Source organism: Boleophthalmus pectinirostris, unplaced genomic scaffold (assembly GCF_026225935.1).
Source record: "Boleophthalmus pectinirostris isolate CB_2022bp ecotype Guang Dong unplaced genomic scaffold, ASM2622593v1 HiC_scaffold_12, whole genome shotgun sequence".
NCBI lineage: Eukaryota > Metazoa > Chordata > Actinopteri > Gobiiformes > Gobiidae > Boleophthalmus > Boleophthalmus pectinirostris.
Window position 1 is genome coordinate 1,726,366 of NW_026571018.1, and position 25,763 is coordinate 1,752,128.

General features: G+C 42.4%; 3 protein-coding genes across 4 annotated transcripts in view; 2 read left to right on the forward strand and 1 right to left on the reverse strand.

The window, feature by feature from the left end:
- Positions 1-1,324: 1,324 nt before the first annotated feature.
- Positions 1,325-9,307, forward strand: sra1 (steroid receptor RNA activator 1). The gene is made up of 6 exons (XM_020941138.2): positions 1,325-1,586; positions 3,700-3,804; positions 4,314-4,409; positions 4,506-4,663; positions 5,056-5,164; positions 5,290-9,307. The coding sequence occupies exons 1-6, from the start codon at positions 1,550-1,552 to the stop codon at positions 5,565-5,567; spliced, it is 783 nt and encodes a 260-aa protein (XP_020796797.2). The 5' UTR covers positions 1,325-1,549; the 3' UTR covers positions 5,568-9,307.
- Positions 9,308-10,601: 1,294 nt separating this feature from the next.
- On the reverse strand, positions 10,602-17,940 carry rps14 (ribosomal protein S14). The gene is made up of 5 exons (XM_020941091.2): positions 17,813-17,940; positions 15,493-15,643; positions 15,260-15,421; positions 12,241-12,317; positions 10,602-10,711 (listed from the first exon to the last, which is right to left on the reverse strand). The coding sequence occupies exons 2-5, from the start codon at positions 15,639-15,641 to the stop codon at positions 10,644-10,646; spliced, it is 456 nt and encodes a 151-aa protein (XP_020796750.1). The 5' UTR covers positions 15,642-15,643; positions 17,813-17,940; the 3' UTR covers positions 10,602-10,643.
- Positions 17,941-21,074: 3,134 nt separating this feature from the next.
- camk2a (calcium/calmodulin-dependent protein kinase II alpha) overlaps positions 21,075-25,763 on the forward strand; it is a 48,112-nt gene continuing 43,423 nt past the window's right edge. For both annotated transcript variants that reach the window (XM_055149045.1, XM_020941147.2), the window contains exon 1: positions 21,075-21,929. In XM_055149045.1, coding sequence (XP_055005020.1) covers positions 21,580-21,929 — 350 coding nt within the window. In that variant the 5' untranslated portion in view covers positions 21,075-21,579. The remainder of the gene's footprint in view (positions 21,930-25,763) is intronic.

Consider the following 25,763-nt stretch of genomic DNA (forward strand, 5'->3'; position numbering starts at 1 on the left):
TGTCACCATCCTGCTACATTTCTCAAGCCCGAATGACATCCCAATGTCTGTACTGTAGATCCTTGTGGTGTGGATCAGTGAGTCGATGTCTCGCTCACTCTTAGCGTACAGCTTTATGTCATCCATGTAGAGGAGCTGACTGATGGTGGCCCCGTTTCTGAGTCGGTATCCATAGCCAGTGCGGTCGATTATTTGGCTGAGAGGGTTCAGGCCTATGCAGAACAGTAGTGGGGACAGTGAGTCTCCTTGGTATATGCCACATTTGATGGACACATGTGCAAGTGGCTTCCCCTTGGCTTCAAGGGTGGTTTTCCACAACCGCATCGAGTTCGCAATGAACGCCCTTAGAGTCCTGTTGATATTGTACAGCTTCAAGCACTCAGTGATCCATGTGTGTGGCATTGAGTCGTAGGCTTTCTTGTAATCAATCCAGGCAGTGCACAGGTTGGTCTTACGGGTTCTGTATATATATTTGGTATTTTTTTGTAAATCTTGTTTTTAAAAGTGTTTTATTGGCCCTCGCCACTAATATTATTATTACTATTATTATTATTATTATTATTATTATTATTACTATTATTATTATTATTATTATTATTATCATTAGCGTCTTAGACATTATTTTTTTACGAATTACAATTGAACAAAGGAGTTATTGTGAACGTGTTCAGTAAAGGTTGGGTGACTTTGTGGAGAAAAGTTGAAAAATCTGCTTAAAATCACAGCAAATGGAGAGTTTTAAAACAAACTCAGGGAGATTTACACCTAAGAAACTGATTTTTATGATACATTTAGCATTATTTTAACAAAAAAAAAGTTGTAGTAGTTTCTTATGTTTCAGTTGGTCAAATAATAAGATGGTTGGCCTTCCAATCACAGTTTTATTTATTATTATTATTATTGTTATTATTATTAATTATTATTTTATTATATATATATTTTTATATATAATTTATTTGATTATTTGCTATTATTCATGCTTTTTATATAGTTTTTTTTTAAATCTTGTTTTTAAAAGTGCTTTATATTATTATTATTATTGTTATTGTTGTTTGTCACGTGACACACGCTGCTCCACGTGTCCCGGAAGTGCTGAATCAGGCAGGTGAGAGGAAGCGAGACCTTTGCGCTTTCAAAATAAAACCAAAACGTTCTTAGTTTTTGCATTCTTGTTATATTTTTACGTTATATATTTAAAGACGTACATTAATTAATATTTTTTTCCCCGAATAGTTTCTCATTATAAATCCTAACAAAATAAATTCGGCAATTCGAATCCTGAATTGTGTTTTTTTTGTGTGTATGTGAAAGTCCTCCCGGAAGTTGTGTGTTGACTTTTTTTTGCTGCTCTTCGTTCACTGTGTCTGTTCCTGGTTTAAACATGAGCCTTTTCTGTCCGACAGCGCTTTAAACTTTAGGATTTTTAGATTTGCGCCGATGCAAACTTCACGTTACGCTATTTTACGTTAGATCGTGTTTTTTTTAGCGGTTTCTGAGAGGTTCTCCGGTTTCCCTGCGCTGTTCCGTCTGCTTCAGGCTCGTTTCTGTGATGGACTCAAACGCGGAGGATTTGTTCATTAAACCAGGTGAGTTTTTACGAAAATCATCTTCACAGAATATTACGTAAGATTATTAATATTTATCCTGTTTAAAGCCCGAGTTTGACCGGAAATGTGCGCTATAATGAAAGTGACACGCGTCAAAACGGATCCCGGTTCATAACTCATTCAGATCAAATTTGACTTTGGTTTTCTGACAAACTGTGAAAGTTTTAAAGCTCGTTCTGAAAATTTTAACATACGAAATGAGCTTCTCTCTCAATCGGCCGCAGGTTTTTATCTCAGATACTACGCCTCAAAATCAAAGCTGTAAAATAACAACAACAAGTTAGTTTTAGTTTTTGGATCATTATTGGAAAATTACTTGTCAAAAAGTCTGGATCAAACATCGAGGAGGAGAGGAAGGGGAGAGGAGAAGAGGAGAAAAGAAGAAGAGGAGAAGAAGAGGAGGAGGAGGAGGAGGAGAGGAGAAGGAGGAGGAGGAACAGCAGAGGAGGAGCAAAGGAAAGAAGAAGGAAGAAGAGGAGGAAGAGCAGAGGAAAGGAGGAAGAGGAGGAGAGGAGGAGGAGCAAAGAAAAGGAGGAGAAGAGGAACAGAGGAGAGAAAGAGGAGGAAGAGCAGAGGAGGAGAAGAGAGGACAAGAGGAGAAGCAGAGGAGGAGAAAGGGGAAGAGGAGAAAAGAAGAAGACAAGGAGAAGGAGAAGAGGAACAGAGAAGAGGAGGATAAGCAGAGAAGAAAGAAGAGGAGGAAGAGCAGAGGAAAGGAGCTGCGGAGCAGAGGAAGAAGAGGAGGGGAAGAGGAGGAGCAAAGAAAAGGAGGAGAAGAGGAACAGAGGAGAGGAAGAGCAGAGAAGGAGAAGAGAGGAGAAAAGAAGAAGAGGAGTAGAGGAGGAAGAGAAGAGGAGAAGAGGAGGAGCAGAGTAAAGGAGGCGAGGAAAGGAAAGGAAAGGAGGAGGAGAGGGTCAGAGGAGGACGACTTCTTTAAAATTTTCTTTAACATTAACTTTTATTTTGTACAATGATAAACAATTTGTGCCTTCGTTATTGTTCGTATCAGTTTGTACGACCATAAACGAAAAACAAAATGTCCTCACATTCTTTCATTCTCATTGTTGTTTATTTCGCATGATCATAAACGATAAACTTTTGTCACTTTGTTGACATCATTATTAGTTTGTACGACCATAAACGGGGGGAAAAAAAAAAGAAATATATATATATATATATATATATATATATATACATATATATATATATATATTTTTTTTTTTCAGTGTTGGGAAGGTTACTTTTAAAATGTAATCCCCTACAGATTACAGATTACATACACCAAAATGTAGTTTGTAACAGAGTCCATTAAATTACTTAAAGTGAATAACGTAATCTGAATACTTTGGATTATTTGATTTGCTGTAAAGAAGCAAAGACGAGGAAATCTTCACATAAGATGTTTTGTCTGATAAAAGAAAATAAAAAGCCCAGACTTTACTGAACCAAATTAAAAATATTATTGATAGAAGACGAGGAAACACGTCCACACAGCATGATTTAGTCCTGGTGTAGACCTGGTGTAGACCTGGTTTAGTCCTGGTTTAGTCCTGGTTTAGCCCAAAATGTGAAAACAGGAAAATCCTGCCCTGTAATCCATTTATTTCAACAAAGTAACTGTAATCCAATTACCACTCACTGAAACAGTAACTGAATACAGTTACTCATCATTTGTACTCTGATTACTTAATTAAATTACTCTGGTACTTGTAATCTGTTACTCCCCAACACTGTATATAATAATAATAAGAATAATAAGAATAAGAAAAAGAAGAAGAAGGAGGAAGAAAGAAATTTCTGGTAGAGATTTTGGTTTGTAAAATATTGGGCTCAATAACTTTAAACACTTGAACACTGTAGAAATCTTTATATAAACCTTGTATAGACTGTTGTTGTGTTTTGGAAAAGCTCTGTTGATGAATTGTGCGTTCAGTTTTGTTTGTTTTAATTTATATTTTGTCTCTTATATGTACAGTGTGTGGAGCTGTGAATGCAAATTTGTTGTGAAAAAAAAAAAACTGAAAAAAAAGAGGAGGAGAAGGTCAGAGGGTCAGGGGAGGTTCTTGTTGACGTTCTCGTTTGTCGTCTTCAGGGAATCAGGAGCGCGGCTGGAACGATCCGCCTCAGTTTTCTTACGGACTCCAAACTTCACGAGGAACGAACAGGAACCTGCTGACTCGAAGAGCTCCCCCTGCAGGTCAGAACAAGAACTGAACCGGGACTGAACCGGGACTGGACCAGGACTAAACCGGGACTAAACCGGGACTAAACCGGGACTGAACCGGGACTAAACCGGGACTGAACCGGGACTAAACCGGGACTGAACCGGGACTGAACTTTACTGGATCTGACTTTAGTCCTGGTCTAGTCCTGGTCTAGTCCTGGCCTAGTCCTGATTCAGTCCTGGTTTAATCCTGGTTTAATCCTGGTTTGGTCCTGGTTTAGTCCTGGTTTAGTCCTGGTTTAATCCTGGTTTAGTTCTGGTTCATGTGTTCTGTGCTTTATGTTTATGTTCATAACACGATCATCATTTTGAGTAAAAAAAACAAAACATAAAATATCACAGATTTTGTTTGTCCTGAAAGTGAGTTTTTTTTTTTAATTTTTTTTGCTGAAGTTAAACTCTCACCAAACCAACGAGGATTTACAAAAACATGAAACATTTACCCACATGTGACTCTGATCTGCTCTCTGATTGGTCCACAGGTTCAGGAACCCCTCCCATGACCCCGCCCATGACCCCTCCCACCTCCGCTCTGACTCCACCCAGACGGGCTGTAGCCCTGCCCCCCTTCAGTCCAGGTAAAAGGGGGAGGAGCTGGGTGAGATATTCAGACACAGAAAACAACTTTTACATCGTTTTTTTGTTTTTTGTTTTGTTTGTTTTTGTTTTTTCAGTTGCTCCTCCTCCCATAGGCTGCCCCGTGGTCCCGCCCCCCACCTCTGGTCCAATCAGAGCTCAGAGTGATTCTGTCCAATCAGAGCGCGAGCCCGATGTGGAGGAAGTGATGTCAGTGCTGAACGCGGCCCTGGAGGCGTGTCGCGGAACCACCAGCGTAAGACTCAAAGAAAATATATAAATATATAAAGAGTACAGGGTTCCCACGGTCCTGGAAATCCTGGAAAAGTCACAGAAACTGAAAATGTCATGTAAATTCAATGAAAATTTTGAAAAAACTCGTGGAATTTTAGTCTTTCTTTTGCACAAGTGCAGCGTTCTGTTAAGTTTTCATGAGTCGGGCGGCGCGGAGGAGGGTCAGAGGAGGGTCAGTGGAGGGTCAGAGGAGGGTCGAGCGGCGCAGACGAGAGACCGAGGGTCAGAGGAGGGTCGGGCGGCGCAGACGAGAGACCGAGGGTCAGAGGAGGGTCAGGCGGTGCAGAGGAGGGTCGGGGTGTCTGAGGAGGGTCGGGCGGCGCGGAGGATTCACGGTGGGCGCTGTCGTTTCAGGTGCAGGTCTGTGGAGACGTGGCGAAGAGGCTGCAGCTCCTGGAGACGTCCTGGAGCAGCGGCCGTTTGAGCGCAGCGGTGAAGAGGAGGATGAAGAGTCTCACCACAGGTCAGGGAGTTCATCTGACACAATCTGACACACGGGGAGGGCGTCTGACGCTCGGGGAGGGCATCTGACGCTCGGGGAGGGCATCTGACGCTCGGGGAGGGCGTCTGACTGTCTGTGGTCCTCAGATCTCAGGTCCGGTCTGTGGGACTCGGCAGACGAGGCTCACCGCTCTCTGATGGTGGATCACGTGACCGAGGTGAGCCAGTGGATGGTTGGCGTCAAGCGGCTCATCGCAGAAACCAGGAAGCTGAGTCCAGACCAGCTCCGCCCTCTGACCCAAGGACCGGACCAGGACCAGGACCAGGACCAGGACCCTGAGCGGACGAACCCGGGACAGGACTCTGCAGACCAAACCTTCGAGCAGGAGGAGCCGGTCAGGACTGAGACGAGTCCAGAGGTTTGAGTAAAACCACGACCGGACGTTTTGTGAGTGCGAGGCTCCTCCCCCTCTGGTGGCCGGTCCGGGTACTGCAGCAGTGCTGCTCGTGTTCTGACGGGGCATCCGGCTTTCACAGAGGTCCGATTTTGTTGGAGTCTTTTCTATTTTCACAAAATAAACTTTTAAAAATGTTTAAATCCTCAAAGCTCCTAAACCCGCTCCGATTCACCTTTTTCACAACAGCTGGAGGTTTTGCGGAACTTTAGGTTAATGTTTTTCTGTGTAAATGTGTGTGTAAATGTGTGTTCATAAATCTGCCCCATCACCAAATCTTCAACCAACAAACTCCACAAAGGATAAATATTCTAACATGAAGAATTTATCCACAACTATCAAGAGAAGAAAGAACAAAACTTAAAGAACAATGACAATGACATGTCAAAACAAAATCGAGCCAAGTTAAGACGACTTGAATTAAGAAAGTTTTATCATGAGCTGAGTAAATTTCACCTGACGAGTTAAATGATCTAAGTCAGTCTGGTGCCACCTTGTGTCTCCACTCGGTTTCATTTCTCTCCAGTGACTCAGTCAGGAATCAAAATACATTAAATCAGGGGTGTCAAACTCATTTTGGTCCGGGGGCCGTATCCAACCAACTTTGATCCCAAAGTGTCCGGATCAGAAAACTCATGTCATATAAACCCCAAAAATAACAATAAGTTCAAATATTTGTGCAGAGAAATTCAAATCTATTACAGAAATCTTTTTGAATTGATGAACTCTTTCTTTTACAAAATATTATAATATTATGAACAACCTGAAACTTTAAGAAAAATGCAATTTCAACACAATGTTTTAACATGAACTTGTATGTAAATAGGAATAAGTTCATTTATGTTGTAAAATCCTGCACTCAGCTCCACTTTTCTCATGTTGGACATTTTTCTGATGAGGGTGTCAAGGTCAACAGTCAAAACGATCGTCCTTTAAGAGCGTTTGGAAAGAGACAAGTCTTCATTTGTGCTGCTCTGGTGGGAGGGGCCACGTACAGAGACACTGCTGTGATAAGCACTGCAGAAAATTACCAATATTTTAATAGAAAATATCATTCAAATATTTTAGTAGAAAATCAGATGAAGGCCAGATTAAAGGTCTTGGAGGGCTGGATCCAGCCCCCGGGCCGTATGTTTGACAGCCCTGGACTAGATGGTTCGCAAAACCCTCGGAAGTTGTCGACCAACCAATCAGAGAAGAGTTAGACATTTTGTGTTGTCGACGATTCCCGAGATCGAGGATTTAAAGCCGGAACAAAGAGAATGTTTGGTGAATTTGATCTCGGGGAAAGATGTTATTGTTCTTCTTCCTACGGGATTTGGAGCATTACAAACTTCACGACCAAACAGCAGCGACTGATTAAATAAAAAAAGTACTCACCTACTGTTGAGTGAACGACTCCTAATGCCTGTCACATCCTGTCACACAGTTTCTACAAAGTGAAACCGACTGATGAATCTGAAAATGATCTGCCAGTAGAGCAAAACTTTTTTATTTAAAACGTGAAAATACATCTTACTGCACTTAAAATAAGAAAAACAACTTTTTGCACTTAAAATAAGAAACAAAATTGAATGTTGTTTGAATTTAAAAAAAAACTCCCTTGTTCCATTGGTGGATCATTTGACTTGTCAAGTTGAATCGACTCGATTAAAGTCAAATGTTCTTAATTTAAGTCATTTTAACTTATCTTTTTTTTTATTTTCAGTGTAGTAAAACTAACGTTATGGTCATGAAGAAAACAGAAGGAACTTGTTCACTCAGACTGATTCTACAATTTAAATTAAAAATGGATTTGATGATGTAGATATTTGGATAGTTGGAGAGATTTGTGCAGTTTGAGTCTCCAGGACCAGAACATGAATTGAGTTTGTTGTGTGACTAATGTGGCTCGTTGTTTCCTTTAAGTTTTGTTCTTTTTTCTCTTGATAGTTGTGGATAAATTCTTCATGTTAGAATGTTTCTCCTTTGTGAAGTTTGTGGGTTGAAGATTTATGAAGCTGCTGAAGAATACGACACACATTTACACACACATTTACTCACACATTTACAGTAGGGTGACCAAACGTCCGTTTTTCCCCGGACATGTCCGTATTTTGCGTCATGTCCGGGGCATCCGGGGTTTTTTTTTTAAGTGATGCAAATGTCCGGGTTTTCAGTACCGTTCATTGGGGGCATTAAACTGAGCGTCTCTCTTAGTTCTCTGTGACTCAGAAGGAGCGAGACACAAACAGTCGGTCAGTCTGCAACACACCGAAGCACAAAAGTGCATTTAACAATGACTTGTACAAGAAATTCTCTGTTTTCCATCTCGGTCAGGACAAGTGTGAGTCCATGTGCACAGGTTGTGAGGTGAGAGTACAGTGTCCCTCGTTTATCGCGGAGTTCCATTCTAAAAATAACAGGCGATAGGTGAAATCCGCGAAGTAGTCAACTTTATATTTTACAATTATTCTATCTGTGTTAAGGCAGTAAAACCCCTCACCACACACTTTATACACTTTTCTCACACAGGACAGGTGCAACCCTTTTTACTTCCTTCTTAAAACTTGTTGCTGCTGTCGTCCTTGTGTTATTTTCCTCCTTCTTTATGTAACGAACTGAAGATTCATTTATTCCGTAATGGAGCCCAACAGTGCAGAGTCCCGCACGGATCAATTTTTGGAGACCCCCAGTACAACACCGCACCCGCCAGTACAGGACCGCACCTGCCCGTTAACCCGAGATTATATCAAACTTTTGCTCTGCCTACGACACGGACTGAACCGAGAGTAAACCAGGACTAACCCAGGATTGATTCCAGGACTGAAGAGGACGACTAAACCAGGACTAAACCAGAACTGAAACAGGACTCACTGTCGGGACGGGCTTGGAGGTGACCGCAGGAGAAAGGACCGGCTCAGCTCTGCACCTCACGTGCGTTAAAAGCGGCAATTGCCCGATCGCGCTTTGTGGACAAACTGCTCGGCGTTCTCTCTCTTAAGTTTTAAGATTAGTCCTGGTTTAGACCTGGTTTAGACCTGGTTTAGTCCTGACCCACCCGTGTGTAATTACTACCCGCCTGTAATACACAATACACATTCATACGCTGTTAAAAAAAAACAAAAACAAAAAAACATGCAAAATTGCACACAAAAAATCCCCTCCCCCCCAGGTGTCCGGGTTTTCACAAACGGAAATATGGTCACCCTAATTTACACACACAATTAGACAGAGAAAAACATTTAACTGAAGTTCTGCGGACTTAGAGCGGGACACTTCTGGACATGGTGAAAAAGATCTGTTGGCGTCTCGGGTTCATGTTCAGACTCAGAGTTCTGTTCTGCTGCTGCTGCTCCTCACTCTGACCTTCACCAGTCGGTCTGAACTCGCTCCGCTCCATCCTGGACTTTTGACTTCAACAGTTTCTCCCTAAATCCAGATCTGAACATTAAAGTGTCTGTGACAAGTTTTGACGATTCTCTCATTTGTTCTGATCAAACCTGCTGTAAATATAAATAAGAGTTTCACACAAATCAAGAAGAAATTAGTGGAGAAAAGTCAACAAACGTGTTGAAAATGAAACAGAATGTAGAGTTCTGTTTCAGCGAGCCCCACAAAGACATCACACCGGCCACGTTTACATGTTATTTAAATTCCAAATTAATTGTTCTGAATTAAATAGTTTGGAATTCTGAATTGTTGTTTCTGCATTAAACTGGTTAAATGTTTTTTATTTAAGGTAGATAGAGTGTCTGGGGGTGGGGAAGGTTCTGATTGGACAGAGACGCCAATGGATTTACGTCTCTGTGAAGAAAACACACACTTCAGCTGCTCCAGGCTTTTTTGTCGTCTGGGTTTGTCGTTCCTCCACGAACACAAACACAGTCCAAACTTTTCCCGCAGTGGTTCTGATGATAATTGTGAAGCAGCAGCTGGAGAATTGTCTCATCACACTTTACATCTGTGAGCTGAGGAGGAGAAGAGAAGAGTGTCGGAGAAGGAGGAAGAAGACAAACTCTCAGCTCACTCCCACATCCCGCTCACAAATCCAAAGAGACGTGGATCAAAGTCCCGAGACAGGACTGGTGGAGCCGGATCACGTCAGAAGGACGACATCATCATCATCATCATCATCAAGAGCAAAAGGAAAACACTGGTCACACTTTTAGAACATCAGCTCCTAACTCCATTTCTTTCACTTTACACACAAACACCAAACTAGTTCTCCAGAATCTCCACTCGAGCCGGAGTTTTTAGAAAGATTATTTTCCAGAGGTGAATTTGCCATTTGTGTGTAAAAGTCAAAAGTGTTTTTAAAAATACCTGTGTACGTGAAAACAGGGACTTAATGTTCTCAAAAGCACAGAGGGTGATAGACAATCACTGGTTTATTCATGTTTTGATCCATAAATACAAATTTATTAATAAATTTATTTGTAAATATTTTTTCATTAGCAAAAAAAAAAGTAAAACTGAATATTCTGTTTTTCTTGTTGATCCTCAAATGCAAATCACATTTTACAAATGACTTCTTACAGGCGTCCACCAGAGGGCAGTGTTGAAGGCCGGGCTGCATTGAATTGAGCGAGGCTTTTTAGAAAAACTCTTGAGCATCAAAACCAACAGTTTAAGTCAAGCTCAGCTGTCAATAAGAATGCACCCACAGAAGCCCCGCCCACCTGTCATGTCTGTGCTAAACCTGAAACCAAAAAGTCAAATGAGAATCAGATTATGAGTACACTTGATTTAATTTCGATCAAATATTTTTTTTGTTTTAAAAAAAATTTTCAACTGACAAAATTTATTCCATAATTGATCACATTGCACTTTTGTTATGAATCAGATAATTTGTGTCTAGACCCCAGACCGTGCTGTAGTACAAAACTGTTCAATTCTCATTTGAGCTTTTCTCTCCGTCTGTATTAAATTATTTTGTTGTATAGAACACCGTCCCGACACAACACAGTGCGCACACGTGTAAAAGTACACAAAAACTGAAGGTGAAATGAAAACAGCACAAGATTTTATTGTCAAAAGTTTTATTTGGTGAATATGTCCACATGTCTACAGACGTCTTCCTCTGCGTCCTCCCTTCCTCCGGGTCGAGTCTGACGGGATCGGGGTCACGTCCTCTGTAGAAAAAAACCACGCACAAGGTCAGTCCAGTTGTTTCCTTTTGTACGTTGCGTTCACTAGAACCATCAAGTTCTCTGGTGTTTCACTCAGACCAACAAGAATATGTTTAATATAACCACACAGAACTTCAACCATAAAAGAAAAAAAAACATTTTCCCTTGAAAAGTTAAGTTGTTAGTCAGGCTGGTGCCACCTCGTGTCTCTGCTCAATTTCATTTCTCTCCAGTGATTAGATCAGGACTCCAAATACAACAGACTGGGGTTGGGCGGAACATACAGTATCAAAGTATCAGTTTCATTACAGTCATATTATAATTTATTGATCCCTACATTTGTTTGCTCAGCACAGATGTGTGGTTGTATTATGAGTTTAATCTATCAAGATTTAAAACTAATAGTGTCTATAATGTTTCTTTAACTGTGTGGGGAGACGACATTTGATTAGTTTTGTTCTGTTGTCACATGATGCTCATAAGAGACAAGATGACAAGTCGGGCTGCAAGCTTCTACAATTTGGCAGCATTTTACCTTCACACACATTTGTTTTTGTTTTACAGAAAAAACTAAAAACCACATGACTCATTTACATAAACTAATGTGTGTGATAAAAACAGTTCTTTCCTTGTGCGCTGATGTGGTTCAGCTTCTGTTGGACTAAAGGACACGACTCAGTGGAATATGAGTGTTCTCTCTGTGACAGAGGGGTGTTCTGATGGCGAGTCTGTTCTGTGTCTGTCGTGTTGGAGATGGTTGATGTGAATCTTTTCAGGTCGTACACAGACTGTGCAGCTTCATAGTTTACCAAAGTCAGACTAAAACATTTTGGTCATATGGTGATCCTGTAAACCCTGGTAAAATCCTGAAAAGGTTTAACAGTATCAACATTTGGACACCACCCAATATGGGTGGCAACAGCCAATCAGAGAAGAGGCAAGAGTCAGACATTCTGTGTTAATGATTCCCAAGATCGAGAATTTAAAGCCAGAACAAAGAGAATGTTTGGTGAAGTTGATCAAGGAGAAAAATGTTATTGTCCTTCTTCCAACGGGATTTGGGAAGAGTTTAATATACCAGTTAACCTCGTTAGTGACACGTTACATACGTCATGACCAAACGGCAGCGATTGATTAAATGATTAAAAAGTACCCGCCTACTGTCGAGAGAAGTCATTCTAGGTCTTAATTTACATTTAATTGGTCTTAAAAAGATCCTAAAGTCTAACATCGCACCCAGTATGAAGGCGAAACACACGAGATCCAATTCTAATGACCATTTTTAAGACTTGCTGCTGCTGTGAGGTCCGATGTTTCCATGGAGTGAACCCGGCTAATGAGTCAGACTGGGGTAAAAGGGGGAGTTAAGAGCAAAACTACAAAAATCCAGGAGAGGACAAATGTACTAAAACAGTTAAAAACTTTATAATGTAACGCATCAGATTCATAATCACGTCATCTTACGTGTGTGAGTGTGTGTGATTGAGTGTGAGTGAGTCTCAGTGTCTCAGTGTGTCAGTGTCGAGTCTCACCGATGCGTCCGATCTTCATGCCTGATCGGGCCAGAGCTCTGAGGGCAGACTGGGCTCCAGGGCCGGGGGTCTTTGTCCTGAACAAAAAACAAAAACACTTAAAAACTGCACTCGACAAAAAAAAAAAAAACAGCAGAGGGCGCTGTTCACACACAAATGATTATTGGACCAAACGAGAAACCGCACACACCCCCACACCACCTGTTTCACTACACTGGGACATTCAAGTTGTGTTCTAATGTTCCCTCAAAAAAACAGACCTGGAGTTTCACACAAACATTAAAACACACAAATCTGCACATTTAGGACGTTTGTGACGAGGAAACAGATCAGAAATCACCTTAAATTAGTTTAAACTTTTACTTGATGCATCTGTGCCCAAACACGAGGAAAACCGCTTCAAATCAAGAGTAGCTTTTACAGATTCACATTCTGATGACGATTTATTCTTAAACAAAACCAAATATAAAAAGCATTAACCATTTGTTCATGTGTCAAATAATAATCTGTGTACATGAGGAGTTTACTGCGGCATATGGTTGTTGGGTGAGTTATAGAATTCCCCACCAGGAAACAGTTTTAAACCTAATATTACTCTGTTTTTCCCAAAACCAAATATATAAAAATACACAATTTAAATGTTCTCATTTTATGTGGAAATATTGTATGAGTTACTCGCGCTCAGAGGAATAATCCAGATCCTAATGTTTCAATTCAGATGCAATTTACAATATTAACTTTAAATCTTTAGAAAACGGATGGACAAGATCTTGTGCCACAAAACTGACACGAGACAGTGCCACACTCACAAAATTATAAATGATTTTTTTTTTTTTTTTTTCTAAACATAAAAACGTATGGAATAACAATGAGTCAAGTACTGGTGAGTAACATTTTTTGAGGAGCTGTTGTCCTGAAAAGCAGAGCAACAATTACAGTCAAAATATTTAAGTAAATCAAAAATAGTGTAAAAATCTCGTCTCGTTCTCATAGTTCCAATCTCATTGTGGAAATTTCGTCCCACCGCAATAAACTCAATCTGTACTGTTCATGTTTGTTCAAAGTTGTTCATATATTATTTATATATATATATATATATATGCAGTAATTTAATTAAAAAAATGCCAAATTGGGGAAAAGCGTTTTAAATGTTTAATAAAATCTAAAAGGATCTTACAGTTTCACTAAAACAAGTCATTCAGCTCATCTTAGGAAGATTCAGATTTTCATTAACAAGTTAAAAATCAGAAATCTTTTATTTTTCCTTTCTTTCACTTTACTTTTTAGTGGGGGCGGGACATTAACACGATAATTATGATTAATTACAAAGAAAATAATTCATAAAAAACTAAAACTTAATCACAGTTTGCTGCCAAACACCAAACACCATGTCACAATACAACACTTGTAAAAAGCTCTGGCTCTGCTGGGTGAGACTTTTCTATTCAAAAAAAAAAAAACCTGATGGATGAATCAGGTTCCCACACTTTCACTGACAAAACTTCAAAACATTTCAGCACCAACATGTGTAGAACTGATCAATCTTTTAGGTCTAAATCTGAAATGTGAACTCTTTCCTCTCACTTTATGGTTTGGGATTATAGTTTTTTTTTAAAACATTCAAAATCCTGTCAGTGCATTTACTGTTAGAAGCAAAAATATTAAAATATTGATATATCGTATCGTTAAATTTTATGATACAGTATCGATATTGTTGGGCTGCTGTATTGATACATCTCTAAGAGTATTTTTTTTTATATATTTTACTAATATTTTGTTACAGCTACAGTTTTGTTGCTCATTTAGACGAATGAAACTTGTTTATTCGACACATTTGACATTTTCACTGTTTTGACGATTAAAATGTTTTTGTTTTATATGAACTTTGTAGAAGTAGTGCAACAAAGACTTTTATTATCACAGCTACAATTTAACCTTTTTTTTTTATTGAACCGTATCAAATCAAACTGAAATACATCGAACTGAATCGTATTGAATCGTAAGATCACTGTATTGAGGTGTGTATCGTATCGGCAACCTCTTAATGATACCAGCTCGATTTACTGTCGTCTCTTAACCCATTGACGCCGGATGCTGCGCAGCACTGAGTCTTCTGCTGGTGTTCCGGATTGTCTGACGATCAGCGTAACTGGTAAAGGCGGGGCCACATCTGGAAGCATGGGGGGGCGTGTCCTCTCGCTTCCATTCACTCCCAACCTTCTTTATCGTGGCGTATTATTTCCCCACTGAAAAATAATCCAAATGTATCCCGCACATTTTCCCATCAAGACCTGGTTTGAAGTAACAAACGCTGCTCTTTACTGCAGCGCATGAACGCGCTCAACCACTTGATCGGTTCCAGACGCTCCTATAACAGGTGCCATATCGCTATGTTGTGTAACAAACATGGTAAAACACAAAAATGCTGACAGTGACAATGGTTCAGCTGTCTGACTAAAGGACACAACTCAGTGGAATATGAGTGTTCTCTCTGTGACAGAGGGGTGATGATGATGCTGAGTCTGTTCTGTGTGTGTGTCGATGTTTTCAAAGATTGTACATGTGCAGGTTTACCGCAGCTCTTTATGTCACAGTAACCGGGATGCTGCGTTTACATGCAACATGACGAAACCGGGACACTGATGTTCATGTAAACACACTGGAACAGTGTCTCCGAGGAAGAGCCAGAGCCCAAATGTGGAACTGAGACACAACCCCAGTGTTTGTGTCAGACGCAGCGTCGTATCTACACACAGAAACCTACATTCGGTTTGTCGGTTAAAAATGAACGTAATCCACAAAATTATTAATGATCGATTATCAATTAGTTGACTAATCATGCCCATCCTTAATATCAGTATTTTTCACAACCCTACAACCACTTCACTAATAAGTGTTACTCAAACGTGAATGAAGCAAAACTCCAGGTCTGTTTTTGAGTAGGGAGCAGAGTTAGAACAGTAAACGGAGGGTGTAAAACAGATTCGCTGTGTTTAGTCGGTTCTTTTGTGGTTCTGACCTGTTGCCCCCGGTGGCCCTCAGCTTGATGTGCAGGGCGGTGATGCCGAGCTCTTTGCAGCGCTGGGCCACGTCCTGAGCGGCCAACATGGCGGCGTATGGAGAAGACTCGTCTCTGTCGGCCTTCACCTTCATCCCACCGGTCACACGGCAGATCGTCTCCCTGGAAACAACAACAACAGGTAAAACTCCTGCTCCATCTGACCTTCTCCTCTCAACCTCGCAGGTACGTACTTTCCGGACAGGTCGGTGACGTGGACGAAGGTGTCGTTGAAAGAGGCGAAGATGTGGCAGACTCCGAACACGTTCTCTCCTTCTGCGACCTGAGGGCCCAGGCTGATCACCTGCTCCTCCTTCTTCTCCTTCCCTTTACGTGGAGCCATGTCTGAAAGTCAAAACAGACGCTCAGAGAAAAACAGACCACAGCAAACGACAATCTCAGACTGCGGCTTCGCCCTTCTCCCAATCCAAAGTGAAGTCTGAGAAAATGCAAGAAAAGTGGGGGTCTGTTTAACGAGAACACTTGTGGGTAAAAAAAACAAAATATTTTATCAGAAATGTCATTCGTTTAGACAGTGATGGCGTTTTTGGGGCTTAAAGCAAAAATGTAAAACCACCTCCAGAGTGGAAAAGTTGAATAGGTTCCGCGGTAGTGTTTCCATCTACACTGCCCAAGACACAAAACTCTGGTCAGATCTGCTCAGGTCGTGTACAAGTTTATGTCACAAACATACAGGACACAAAAACAAACATGTGGATCATTTCCAGGCGTCGGACCTTCAAGTTGCTCTGGCAGCTCTAACAAACTTACAAAACAATAAATGTGGAGAATCTGCAGAAATACTTTAAGTGACCAGAGAAGGATCTGTAATCACCTCTGTCAGATTCTGGACGCACCAGGTCGTCTCAGTCGAGTCAGACAGATCTGGACAAGACCTGGAGAACACTTAAGTCACCGTATGGATGCATTTCTAAATATCTAAACGCGGAATAAAAAGTGAAGACGCAACACCGCTTTTGAGTCTTCTGTTCAGACCCTCATCATATAAACGTAGACTTAAATCAGACATTTAAAACTCTGGCCTGGGGATCAAATTTGGCCCACAATATATTATATTTGGCCCGCAAGATCATATCAAATCTATATTAGAGCTGATCTAACAACAAGATTATAGACATCTAAAATTTTATTATGCTTCTTCTGAATTCAGTGTTTAAACAAAAACTAAAACATTTTAGTAAGAAAAAATTACATATTTTGAAAGAGAAAACATGCAGATTAGGGCTGTAAGGGGGAAAAAAAATATATAAATAATCGATTCAGTGATATATTGTGATACTTCATTACACAATTCTCAAATTGATTCAAAATGCATCTGAATCGATTTTTAAAATATTCTTCACAAAATTTCATTATTTACATTCACTGTTCTGATCATTTAAACATTTTTATAAATTATATTTCATACAAGTGTGTTCTCGTGAAGTAGCAGCTGATTGTATTAATAGAAGTAATTACTGATAAATCACAATATATCATGTTTTAGTACTGGGATATATCGGGATATATTGAATTGTGACATGCATATCATGACACGTATTGTATCATCAGACTCAAGGCAATGCACACCCCATGCAGATACTCAAATTTTTCAACAAATATTTAGTTTGGCCCACAACAGTCTGTTTTTAACTTTGGTCCTCTGAATTTGAGTTTGACACCCCCGCCTTATGGTTTTTTTTATACATCACGCTTTTTTGGGGGGGGGGGGGGGGCGCCTGGTGCGATTTATAGTCCAAAAAATACGGTAATTATGATCAACAGATTTTCACGTCTGTCCACGTGATCATGCACTGACCTGACAGGAAACCTCAGCAATTAAAAAAGTACGACAAAATCTCACTTCTAAATTGGTCACATTTAAACACAATAAAGACATTAAAATAAAGGAAATGAATAAAAAAAGTAGAGTTTAGAGCAGAAAAGCCCCGGCCCCTCTTCGCTGCAGCACATGGTTAAACCCGGGACCCGCACAAACCCGGTGGAATAACAGCACTAAAGCTCCACCACGGAACATTTATCGAGAAAAAACAAACCTCGCGGGTTTGTGTGAATCTGCGGTGTAGAAACGCAAATTCAAGCCGAACATCGGACCGAACCTGCGGCGTGCGGAGGCTCCACTGCCCGCTGACACTTTACCCAACACGGAGCGAGATTTGATTCAATTTACGATGTTTTCTGGAGACTTTACACCGGGTTATTCAAGAGGCAACGATTCAGAGTTTATGTAATGCGAGTTTGTGAAGCGTAACGGCGAATTTATGAAGAAAATGAAGAGGAAATGTGGAGCGGGGAGCTAAGATGGCGGCTCTTTGGATGCGGCCAGAACCGACACAAACCCGATCAAAACTCTACATGTTCCGAGTCCAAATCTCGCAATTTCACACGGATCCGTCGCGTTATAAATGTTAAATTAAAGTGATGCAGTGGCAGGACGCTGATGGGCAGAAAAAGAAGCAGATTTAAGCGGATTTTGGCCCGAGCCTGACGTACCTCTGAGTGTCTCTTTACCAAGCAGAAACAGAAAAGGACCGATTTCCGCTTCCGGGGTCAAAAAGAGCTCTGCTGCCCGCGTGCGGCGGCGGGAAAAAAACGCCAGAAAAATGTAAATAAAAAAAAAATAAATAAATAAATAAAATCAGTGAAAATGTCAAATTCAACGGCAAAAATAAAATATGATCACTACTTCAAAACTGCAACTAGTTATTTATTTATTACTTTTTACTTTCACTTCAAAATATTTCGTTATAATATTAGTGAATTTAACAGCAGAACCAGGACTAAACCAGGACCAAACTAGGACTGAACTAGGACTAAACCAGGACTAAACAAGGACTAAACCAGGACTAAACAAAGACTGAACCAGGCCTAAACCAGGACTGAACCAGGACTAAACCAGGATTAAACCAGGACTAAACCAGGATTAAACAAGGACTGAACTAGGACTAAACCAGGACTGAACCAGGACTGAAGCAGGACTAAACCAGGACTAAACCAGGACTGAACTAGGACTAAACCAGGACTAAACCAGTACTGAACTAGGACTAAACCAGGACTAAACCAGGATTAAACCAGGACTGAACCAGGACTGAATCAGGACTAAACCAGGACTAAACCAGGATTAAACCAGGACTGAACCAGGACTAAACCAGGACTGAATCAAATATACAAGTTTTTCTGTCCTATGCACATGAATATTTCTGAATCTTTCTTGCTCCATAAACCAGCCGTAGTATTCTATGTGTTTTTATTCTTCTTATTATTATTTTTATTTACATTTTCTCTTTATTTCACCCTTTCAGTGGAATTAGAACATTATCTTTTTATATTTTTGTTATTGCCCAACTTGTTTCATGTATATTTGAAGTTACTCGTGAATAAAATGTGACATAGTGCAGCTTTACCGTTCGTCATTTTATTTATTTATTTATTCTATTTTTTTGTGCAGATTTTGTTTGGAGCAGACCGGAGCGGATTGGGTTGGACCGGAGCGAATTGGTGTGGACCGGAGCGGATTGGCGTGGACTGGAGCGGAGCAGCTGTGTGTGGTTCCTGCGCTGACCAGGAGAGGGCGCAGTGGGACGATCACACAGAGACAGAGTTTATTATTTTATTTTTTTAAAATATTGTATCATTTTAAACAGTGACAACACGTCCGTTTTAGTCCTGGTTTTAGTCCTGGTTGAGTTCTTGGTTTAGTCCTGGTTTAGTCCTTCTTAAGTCCTGGTTGAGTTCTTGGTTTAATCCTGGTTTAGTCCTGGTTCAGTCCTGTTTAAGTCCTGGTTGAGTTCTTGGTTTAGTCCTGTTTAAGTCCTGGTTGAGTTCTTGGTTTAGTCCTGGTTTAGTCCTGTTTAAATCCTGGTTGAGTTCTTGGTTTAGTCCTGGTTTAGTCTTGTTTAAGTCCTGGTTGAGTTCTTGGTTTAGTCCTGGTTTAGTCCTGTTTAAGTCCTGGTTGCGTTCTTGGTTTAGTCCTGGTTTAGTCCTGTTTAAGTTCTGGTTGAGTTCTTGGTTTAGTCCTGGTTTAGTCCTGTTTAAGTCCTGGTTGAGTTCTTGGTTTAGTTCTGGTTTAGTCCTGTTTAAGTCCTGGTTGAGTTCTTGGTTTAATCCTGGTTTAGTCAGACAGAGTTTATTATTTTATTTTTTTAAAATATTGTATCATTTTAAACAGTGACAACACGTCCGTTTTAGTCCTGGTTGAGTTCTTGGTTTAGTCCTGGTTTAGTCCTTCTTAAGTCCTGGTTGAGTTCTTGGTTTAATCCTGGTTTAGTCCTGGTTCAGTCCTGCTTAAGTCCTGGTTGAGTTCTTGGTTTAGTCCTGGTTGAGTTCTTGGTTTAGTCCTGGTTGAGTTCTTGGTTTAATCCTGGTTGAGTTCCTGGTTTACTCCTGGTTGAGTTCTCGGTTTAGTCCTGGTTTAGTCCTGCTTAAGTCCTGGTTGAGTTCTCTGTTTAGTCCTGGTTTAGTCCTGTTTAAGTCCTGGTTGAGTTCTTGGTTTAGTCCTGTTTAAGTCCTGGTTGAGTTATTGGTTTAGTCCTGGTTTAGTCCTGTTTAAATCCTGGTTGAGTTCTTGGTTTAGTCCTGGTTTAGTCTTGTTTAAGTCCTGGTTGCGTTCTTGGTTTAGTCCTGGTTTAGTCCTGTTTAAGTTCTGGTTGAGTTCTTGGTTTAGTCCTAGTTTAGTCCTGTTTAAGTCCTGGTTGAGTTCTTGGTTTAGTTCTGGTTTAGTCCTATTTAAGTCCTGGTTGAGTTCTTGGTTTAGTCCTGTTTAAGTCCTGGTTGAGTTCTTGGTTTAGTCCTGGTTTAGTCCTGTTTAAATCCTGGTTGAGTTCTTGGTTTAGTCCTGGTTTAGTCTTGTTTAAGTCCTGGTTGAGTTCTTGGTTTAGTCCTGGTTTAGTTCTGTTTAAGTTCTGGTTGAGTTCTTGGTTTAGTCCTGGTTTAGTCCTGTTTAAGTCCTGGTTGAGTTCTTGGTTTAGTCCTGGTTTAGTCCTGTTTAAGTTCTGGTTGAGTTCTTGGTTTAGTCCTGGTTTAGTCCTGTTTAAGTCCTGGTTGAGTTCTTGGTTTAGTCCTGTTTTAGTCCTGTTTAAGTCCTGGTTGAGTTCTTGGTTTAGTCCTGTTTTAGTCCTGTTTAAATCCTGGTTGAGTTCTTGGTTTAGTCCTGTTTAAGTCCTGGTTGAGTTCTTGGTTTAGTTCTGGTTTAGTCCTAGTTGAGTTCTTGGTTTAGTCCTGTTTTAGTCCTGTTTAAGTCCTGGTTGAGTTCTTGGTTTAGTCCTGTTTTAGTCCTGTTTAAGTCCTGGTTGAGTTCTTGGTTTAGTTCTGGTTTAGTCCTGGTTGAGTTCTTGGTTTAGTCCTGTTTAAGTCCTGGTTGAGTTCTTGGTTTAGTCCTGTTTAAGTCCTGGTTGAGTTCTTGGTTTAGTCCTAGTTTAGTCCTGTTTAAGTCCTGGTTGAGTTCTTGGTTTAGTCCTGTTTTAGTCCTGTTTAAATCCTGGTTGAGTTCTTGGTTTAGTCCTGTTTAAGTCCTGGTTGAGTTCTTGGTTTAGTCCTGTTTAAGTCCTGGTTGAGTTCTTGGTTTAGTCCTGGTTTAGTCCTGTTTAAGTCCTGGTTGAGTTCTTGGTTTAGTCCTGTTTAAGTCCTGGTTGAGTTCTTGGTTTAGTCCTGGTTTAAGTCCTGGTTGAGTTCTTGGTTTAGTCCTGGTTTAGTCTTGTTTAAGTCCTGGTTGAGTTCTTGGTTTAGTCCTGGTTTAGTCCTGTTTAAGTCCTGGTTCAGTTCTTGGTTTAGTCCTGTTTAAATCCTGGTTGAGTTCTTGGTTTAGTCCTGTTTAAGTCCTGGTTGAGTTCTTGGTTTAGTCCTGTTTAAGTCCTGGTTGAGTTCTTGGTTTAGTCCTGGTTTAGTCCTGTTTAAGTCCTGGTTGAGTTCTTGGTTTAGTCCTGGTTTAGTCCTGTTTAAGTCCTGGTTCAGTTCTTGGTTTAGTCCTGTTTTAGTCCTGTTTAAATCCTGGTTGAGTTCTTGGTTTAGTCCTGTTTAAGTCCTGGTTGAGTTCTTGGTTTAGTCCTGTTTAAGTCCTGGTTGAGTTCTTGGTTTAGTCCTGGTTTAGTCCTGTTTAAGTCCTGGTTGAGTTCTTGGTTTAGTCCTGGTTGAGTTCTTGGTTTAGTCCTGGTTTAGTCCTGTTTAAGTCCTGGTTGAGTTCTTGGTTTAGTCTTGTTTTAGTCCTGTTTAAGTCCTGGTTGAGTTCTTGGCTGAGGCTCGCTGTGTTCTGAGCAGCAGTTGCCATGACGACGTTGCCTTCTGTGCCCTCCTCTCAGCAATTGGCCGCGCGTCCCGTCCATCAGCGTCTCCCCGCGCAGCGATTGGCCATGCGGGGGCGGAGTGGGCTGGCCGCGCGTCTCATATCTGCCCCGTGTTTCCTTTCGGGCTCATTCACTTCCACACGGACTCCCAAAGCCGAAGAGGAGCCGAACCGAGCCGGACCGAGCCGCACCGAGCCCAGACCGGACCCAGACCGGACCCAGACCGGACCCCAGCCGCCCCCGCCGCCCCTGACCCCAGCCGCCGGCGCCATGGCAACGGTCATCTGCACGCGCTTCACCGAGGAGTACCAGCTCTACGAGGAGCTCGGGAAGTAAGTCCCCGGAATTCCACCACACAAGAGGAAGAAGGGAGGGAGGAGAGGAGGAGAGGAGAGAGGGAGGGAGGAGAGGAGAGGGAGAGGAGAGAGGGAAGAGAGAGGAGAGAGGGAGGAGAGGAGAGGGAGAGAAGAGAGGGAGGGAGGGAGGAGAGGAGAGGAGGAGGAAGAAGAGAGAGGGAGGAGGAGAGAGAGGAGAGAGGGAGGAGAGGGAGAGAAGAGAGGGAGGGGGGGAGAGAGAGAGGGAGGGAGGAGAGGGAAAGGAGAGGATAGAGGTAGAAGGAGAGGAGGAGGAAGAAGAGAGAGGGGGGAGGAGGAGAGGATATAAATAGGAGGAGAGAGGAGTGAGGGAGCAGAGGAGAGAGGGAGGAGGAGAGGAGGAGGAAGAAGAAAGAGGGAGGAGGAGAGAGAGGAGAGAGAAGGAGGAGAGGAGAGAGGGAGGAGAGGATATAAGTAGGAGGAGAGGAGAGAAGAGTGAGGGAGGGAGGAGAGGAAAGAGGGAGAAGGAGAGAGGAGACAGGAGAGGAGGAAGAAGGGAGAGGAAGAGAAGGAGGACAGGGAGAGAGGGAGGAGGAGAGAGGGAAGGGGGAGGAGGAGGGAGGATGAATATTCTTACTACAGGGAAAGAGTGAAAGGAGAAGAGGGAGAGAAGATGAGAAGAGAGAGAGGAGGACAGAAGTGGAGGACAGGAAAGGAGGAAAGACAGAGAGAGAGAGGAGGACAGAACAAGAGGAGAGAGAGAGGAGGAGGAGAGAAGAAGAGGAGAGGGGGATGCAATAGATGGAGATGAGGAGGGAAGGAAGAGAGGAGGAGGAGGAGGAGGTAGGAGGAAAAATAAAGCGTGTAGGAGGATGGAGTGAATTCCACCAAACAGCTGAAAACAGACGTCTGAAAGGAGAGGTGGAGGGGGCGAGCGAGGACAGAGGAGAGACCTGTGGAGGAGAGAGAGAGAGAGAGAGAGAGAGAGAGGGAGGGAGGGAAGAGGAGGAGAGGAGAGAAGAGAGAAAAAGAGAGGAGGAGAGAGGGACACGTTAAGGAGACAGAGGAGAAAGTGAAGAGAGAGAAGAGGGATGGAGGGATGTGTGGAGAGGAAGAAAAGATTGACTTTATTCTTCAAGAAGCGAGGGAGAGGAGAGAAGAGAGAGAGAAGAGAGTTATGTAATTTTCTGTTTGTCGAGTTCAGAATGTTTTTTTTTTTTTTTTTTTTTTTTTACTAAATTTTAAAACAAAACAGCGACAAAAAAAAGTTAAAATCTGAAGTTATGTAAGAACTGATAATGTGGAGAAAGAAAGAGAGAGAGCGAGAGAGAGAGAGAGGAGGGGGAGGAGAGGGAGAAAGAGAGAGAGGAGAGGGAGAGAGAGAAAGTGAGAGAGGAGAGGGAGAAAGAGAAAGAGAGAGAGGAGAGGGAGAGACAGAAAGTGAGAGAGGAGAGGGAGAAAGAGAAAGAGGAGAGGGAGAGAGAGAAAGTGAGAGAGGAGAGGGAGAAAGAGAAAGAGGAGAGGGAGAGAGAGAAAGTGAGAGAGGAGAGAGAGAAAGAGAAAGAGGAGAGGGAGAGAGAGAAAGTGAGAGAGGAGAGGGAGAAAGAGAAAGAGAGAGAGAGAGAAAGAGAGAGAGGAGAGAAAGAAAGTGAGAGGAGAGGGAGAAAGAGAGAGGAGAGGGAGAAAGAGAAAGAGAAAGAGAGAGAAAGTGAGAGGAGAGGGAGAAAGAGAGAGGAGAGGGAGAAAGAGAAAGAGAGAGAGAGAGAGAGAGAAGAGAGAGGAGAGAAGAGAAGAGAAAGAGAGAGAGGAGAGAGAAAGTGAGAGGAGAGGGAGAAAGAGGAGATGGAGAGGGAGAGAGTGAATGAAGAGAGAGAGAAAGAGAGAGGAGAGGGAGAGAAAGAGAGACAGAGAGAGGAGAGAAAGAGAGGAGGGGGGAGAAGAGACAGAGAGGGAGGGAGAAAAGTGTGTGAGAGAGAAAGAATGAGAGGGGAGACAGAGAGAGACAGAGAGAGGAGAGAAAGATAGGGAGAGAAAGAGGGAGAAGAGAGGGAGAGAATGGAGAGAGAGAGTGGATAGGGAGAGAGAGAAAGAGGAAGGAGAGGGAGAGACAGAGAGTGGAGGAAAGTGGAGAGGAGATGAGAGAGAAGAGAAGGAGGGGACAGGAGAGAGAGGGGGGGTGGAAAGAGAGAGAGAGGGAGAGAGTGTGAACAAAAGGGGTTAGGGAGAGAAGGGGGGAAGAGAGAGATGGAGAGAGACAAAGAGGGAAGGAGGGGAGAGTGAGGGAGAGGAGAGAGAGAAGGGGAGAGGGAGAAGAGACAGAGAGAGGGAGGAAAGTGAGAGAAGGAGAAAGACAGGAGAGAGGGAGTGGGAGAGGAGGGGATCAGAAGGGGAGGAAAGGAGAGAGGGGATAGATGGAGAGGGATGGAGAGAGAGAAAGACAGAGAGGGAGTGTAAACAAAGAGAGATTAGGGAGAGAAGAGGAGAAGATAGAGATGGAGAGAGAGAAGAGGGGACAGAAGGAGAGGAGAGAGAGAGGAGGGGGGTAGAGAAAGAGAGGAAAGAGAAAGGGAGAGAGAGCGAGAGAGAGAGGAGAGAGGGAAGAAAGACAGCGAGGGGAGAGAGCGAGAGAGAGGAAGAGGAGAGACAGGAGACAGAGAGAAAGGGAGGACAATAATGGAGAGAGAAAGAGAGGAGATAAAGAGGGAGGAGAGAGAGAAGAAAGGGGTAAAGGAGAGAGGAGGGCTAGATAGGGAGAGAGAGGAGACAGGGTCAGAAGGAGAGGAAAGGAGAGAGGGATAGATGGAGAGGGATAGAGAGAAGATGAGATAGAGGGAGGTGAATGAGTGGAGAGAGTGGGAGAGAGAGTGAGGGAGAAAGAGAAAGAGAGGAGACAGGATAAGAGGGAAGAGAGAGAGAAGGGGGAGAGGGAGAAGAGACAGATGGAGAAAGAGAGGGAAGAGAGTGAGGGAGAGCAAAGAGAGGGGAGAGAAAGACAAGAGAGAAAGAGGAGAGAGGGAAAAAGGGGGACAGGAGAGAGGAGAGACAGAGAGAGAGAAGGAGAGAGAGGAGGAAGAATCAGATGGAGAGGAAAGGAGAGAGGGGATAGATGGAGAGGGATGGAGAGAGAGAGAGGGAGGGAGAGTGTGTACACAAAGAGAGGTTAGGGAAAGAAGGGGGAAAGAGAGAGATGGAGAGTGAGGAGAGAAGGAGACGAGGAAGGACACATGTGTAGTGTTTGTTTTGCAGTGACACTTCACTTCTCTTCACGTTAGAGTTAAAGCCTCAGTACGGGACATTTCCTCACAACAGACACCAAAGTTTGACCTGCACTCTGACTCCTGATGAGACGTTTGACCAGTCCTGGTTTAGTCCTGTTTTAGTCCTGTTTTAGTCCTGGTTTAGTCTTGGTTCAGTCCTGGTTCAGTCCTGGTGTAGTCCTGCTTTAGTCCTGGTTTAGACCTGGTTTAGTCCTGGTTTAGACCTGGTTCAGTCCTGGTGTAGTCCTGCTTTAGTCCTGGTTTAGACCTGGTTTAGTCCTGGTTTAGACCTGGTTTAATCCTGGTTTAGACCTGGTTCAGTCCTGGTGTAGTCCTGGTTTAGTCCTGGTTTAGACCTGGTTCAGTCCTGGTGTAGTCCTGGTTTAGTCCTGGTTTAGACCTGGTTCAGTCCTGGTGTAGTCCTGGTTTAGTCCGGGTTTAGTCCTGGTTTAGTCCTGGTTCAGTCCTGGTGTAGTCCTGGTGTAGTCCTTGTTCAGTCCTGGTTAAATCCTGGTTTAGTCCTGGTTTAGTCCTGGTTTAGTCCTGGTTTAGACCTGGTTCAGTCCTGGTGTTGTCCTGGTTTAGTCCTGGTTTA

What these genes read in the sequence shown, in the direction of transcription:
- sra1 (XM_020941138.2), top strand. Translation starts at nt 1,550, where the DNA reads ATGGACTCAAACGCGGAGGATTTGTTCATTAAACCAG. An exon ending in CCTGCCCCCCTTCAGTCCAG is followed by an intron (nt 4,410 to 4,505) that starts GTAAAAGGGGGA and finishes TTGTTTTTTCAG; the next exon opens with TTGCTCCTCCTCCCATAGGC. An exon ending in CGTGTCGCGGAACCACCAGC is followed by an intron (nt 4,664 to 5,055) that starts GTAAGACTCAAA and finishes CTGTCGTTTCAG; the next exon opens with GTGCAGGTCTGTGGAGACGT.
- rps14 (XM_020941091.2), bottom strand. Translation starts at nt 15,641, where the DNA reads ATGGCTCCACGTAAAGGGAAGGAGAAGAAGGAGGAGCAGGTGATCAGC. An exon ending in AGGGCCACCGGGGGCAACAG is followed by an intron (nt 12,318 to 15,259) that starts GTCAGAACCACA and finishes TTTTTTGTTCAG; the next exon opens with GACAAAGACCCCCGGCCCTG. An exon ending in CATGAAGATCGGACGCATCG is followed by an intron (nt 10,712 to 12,240) that starts GTGAGACTCGAC and finishes TTTTTTCTACAG; the next exon opens with AGGACGTGACCCCGATCCCG.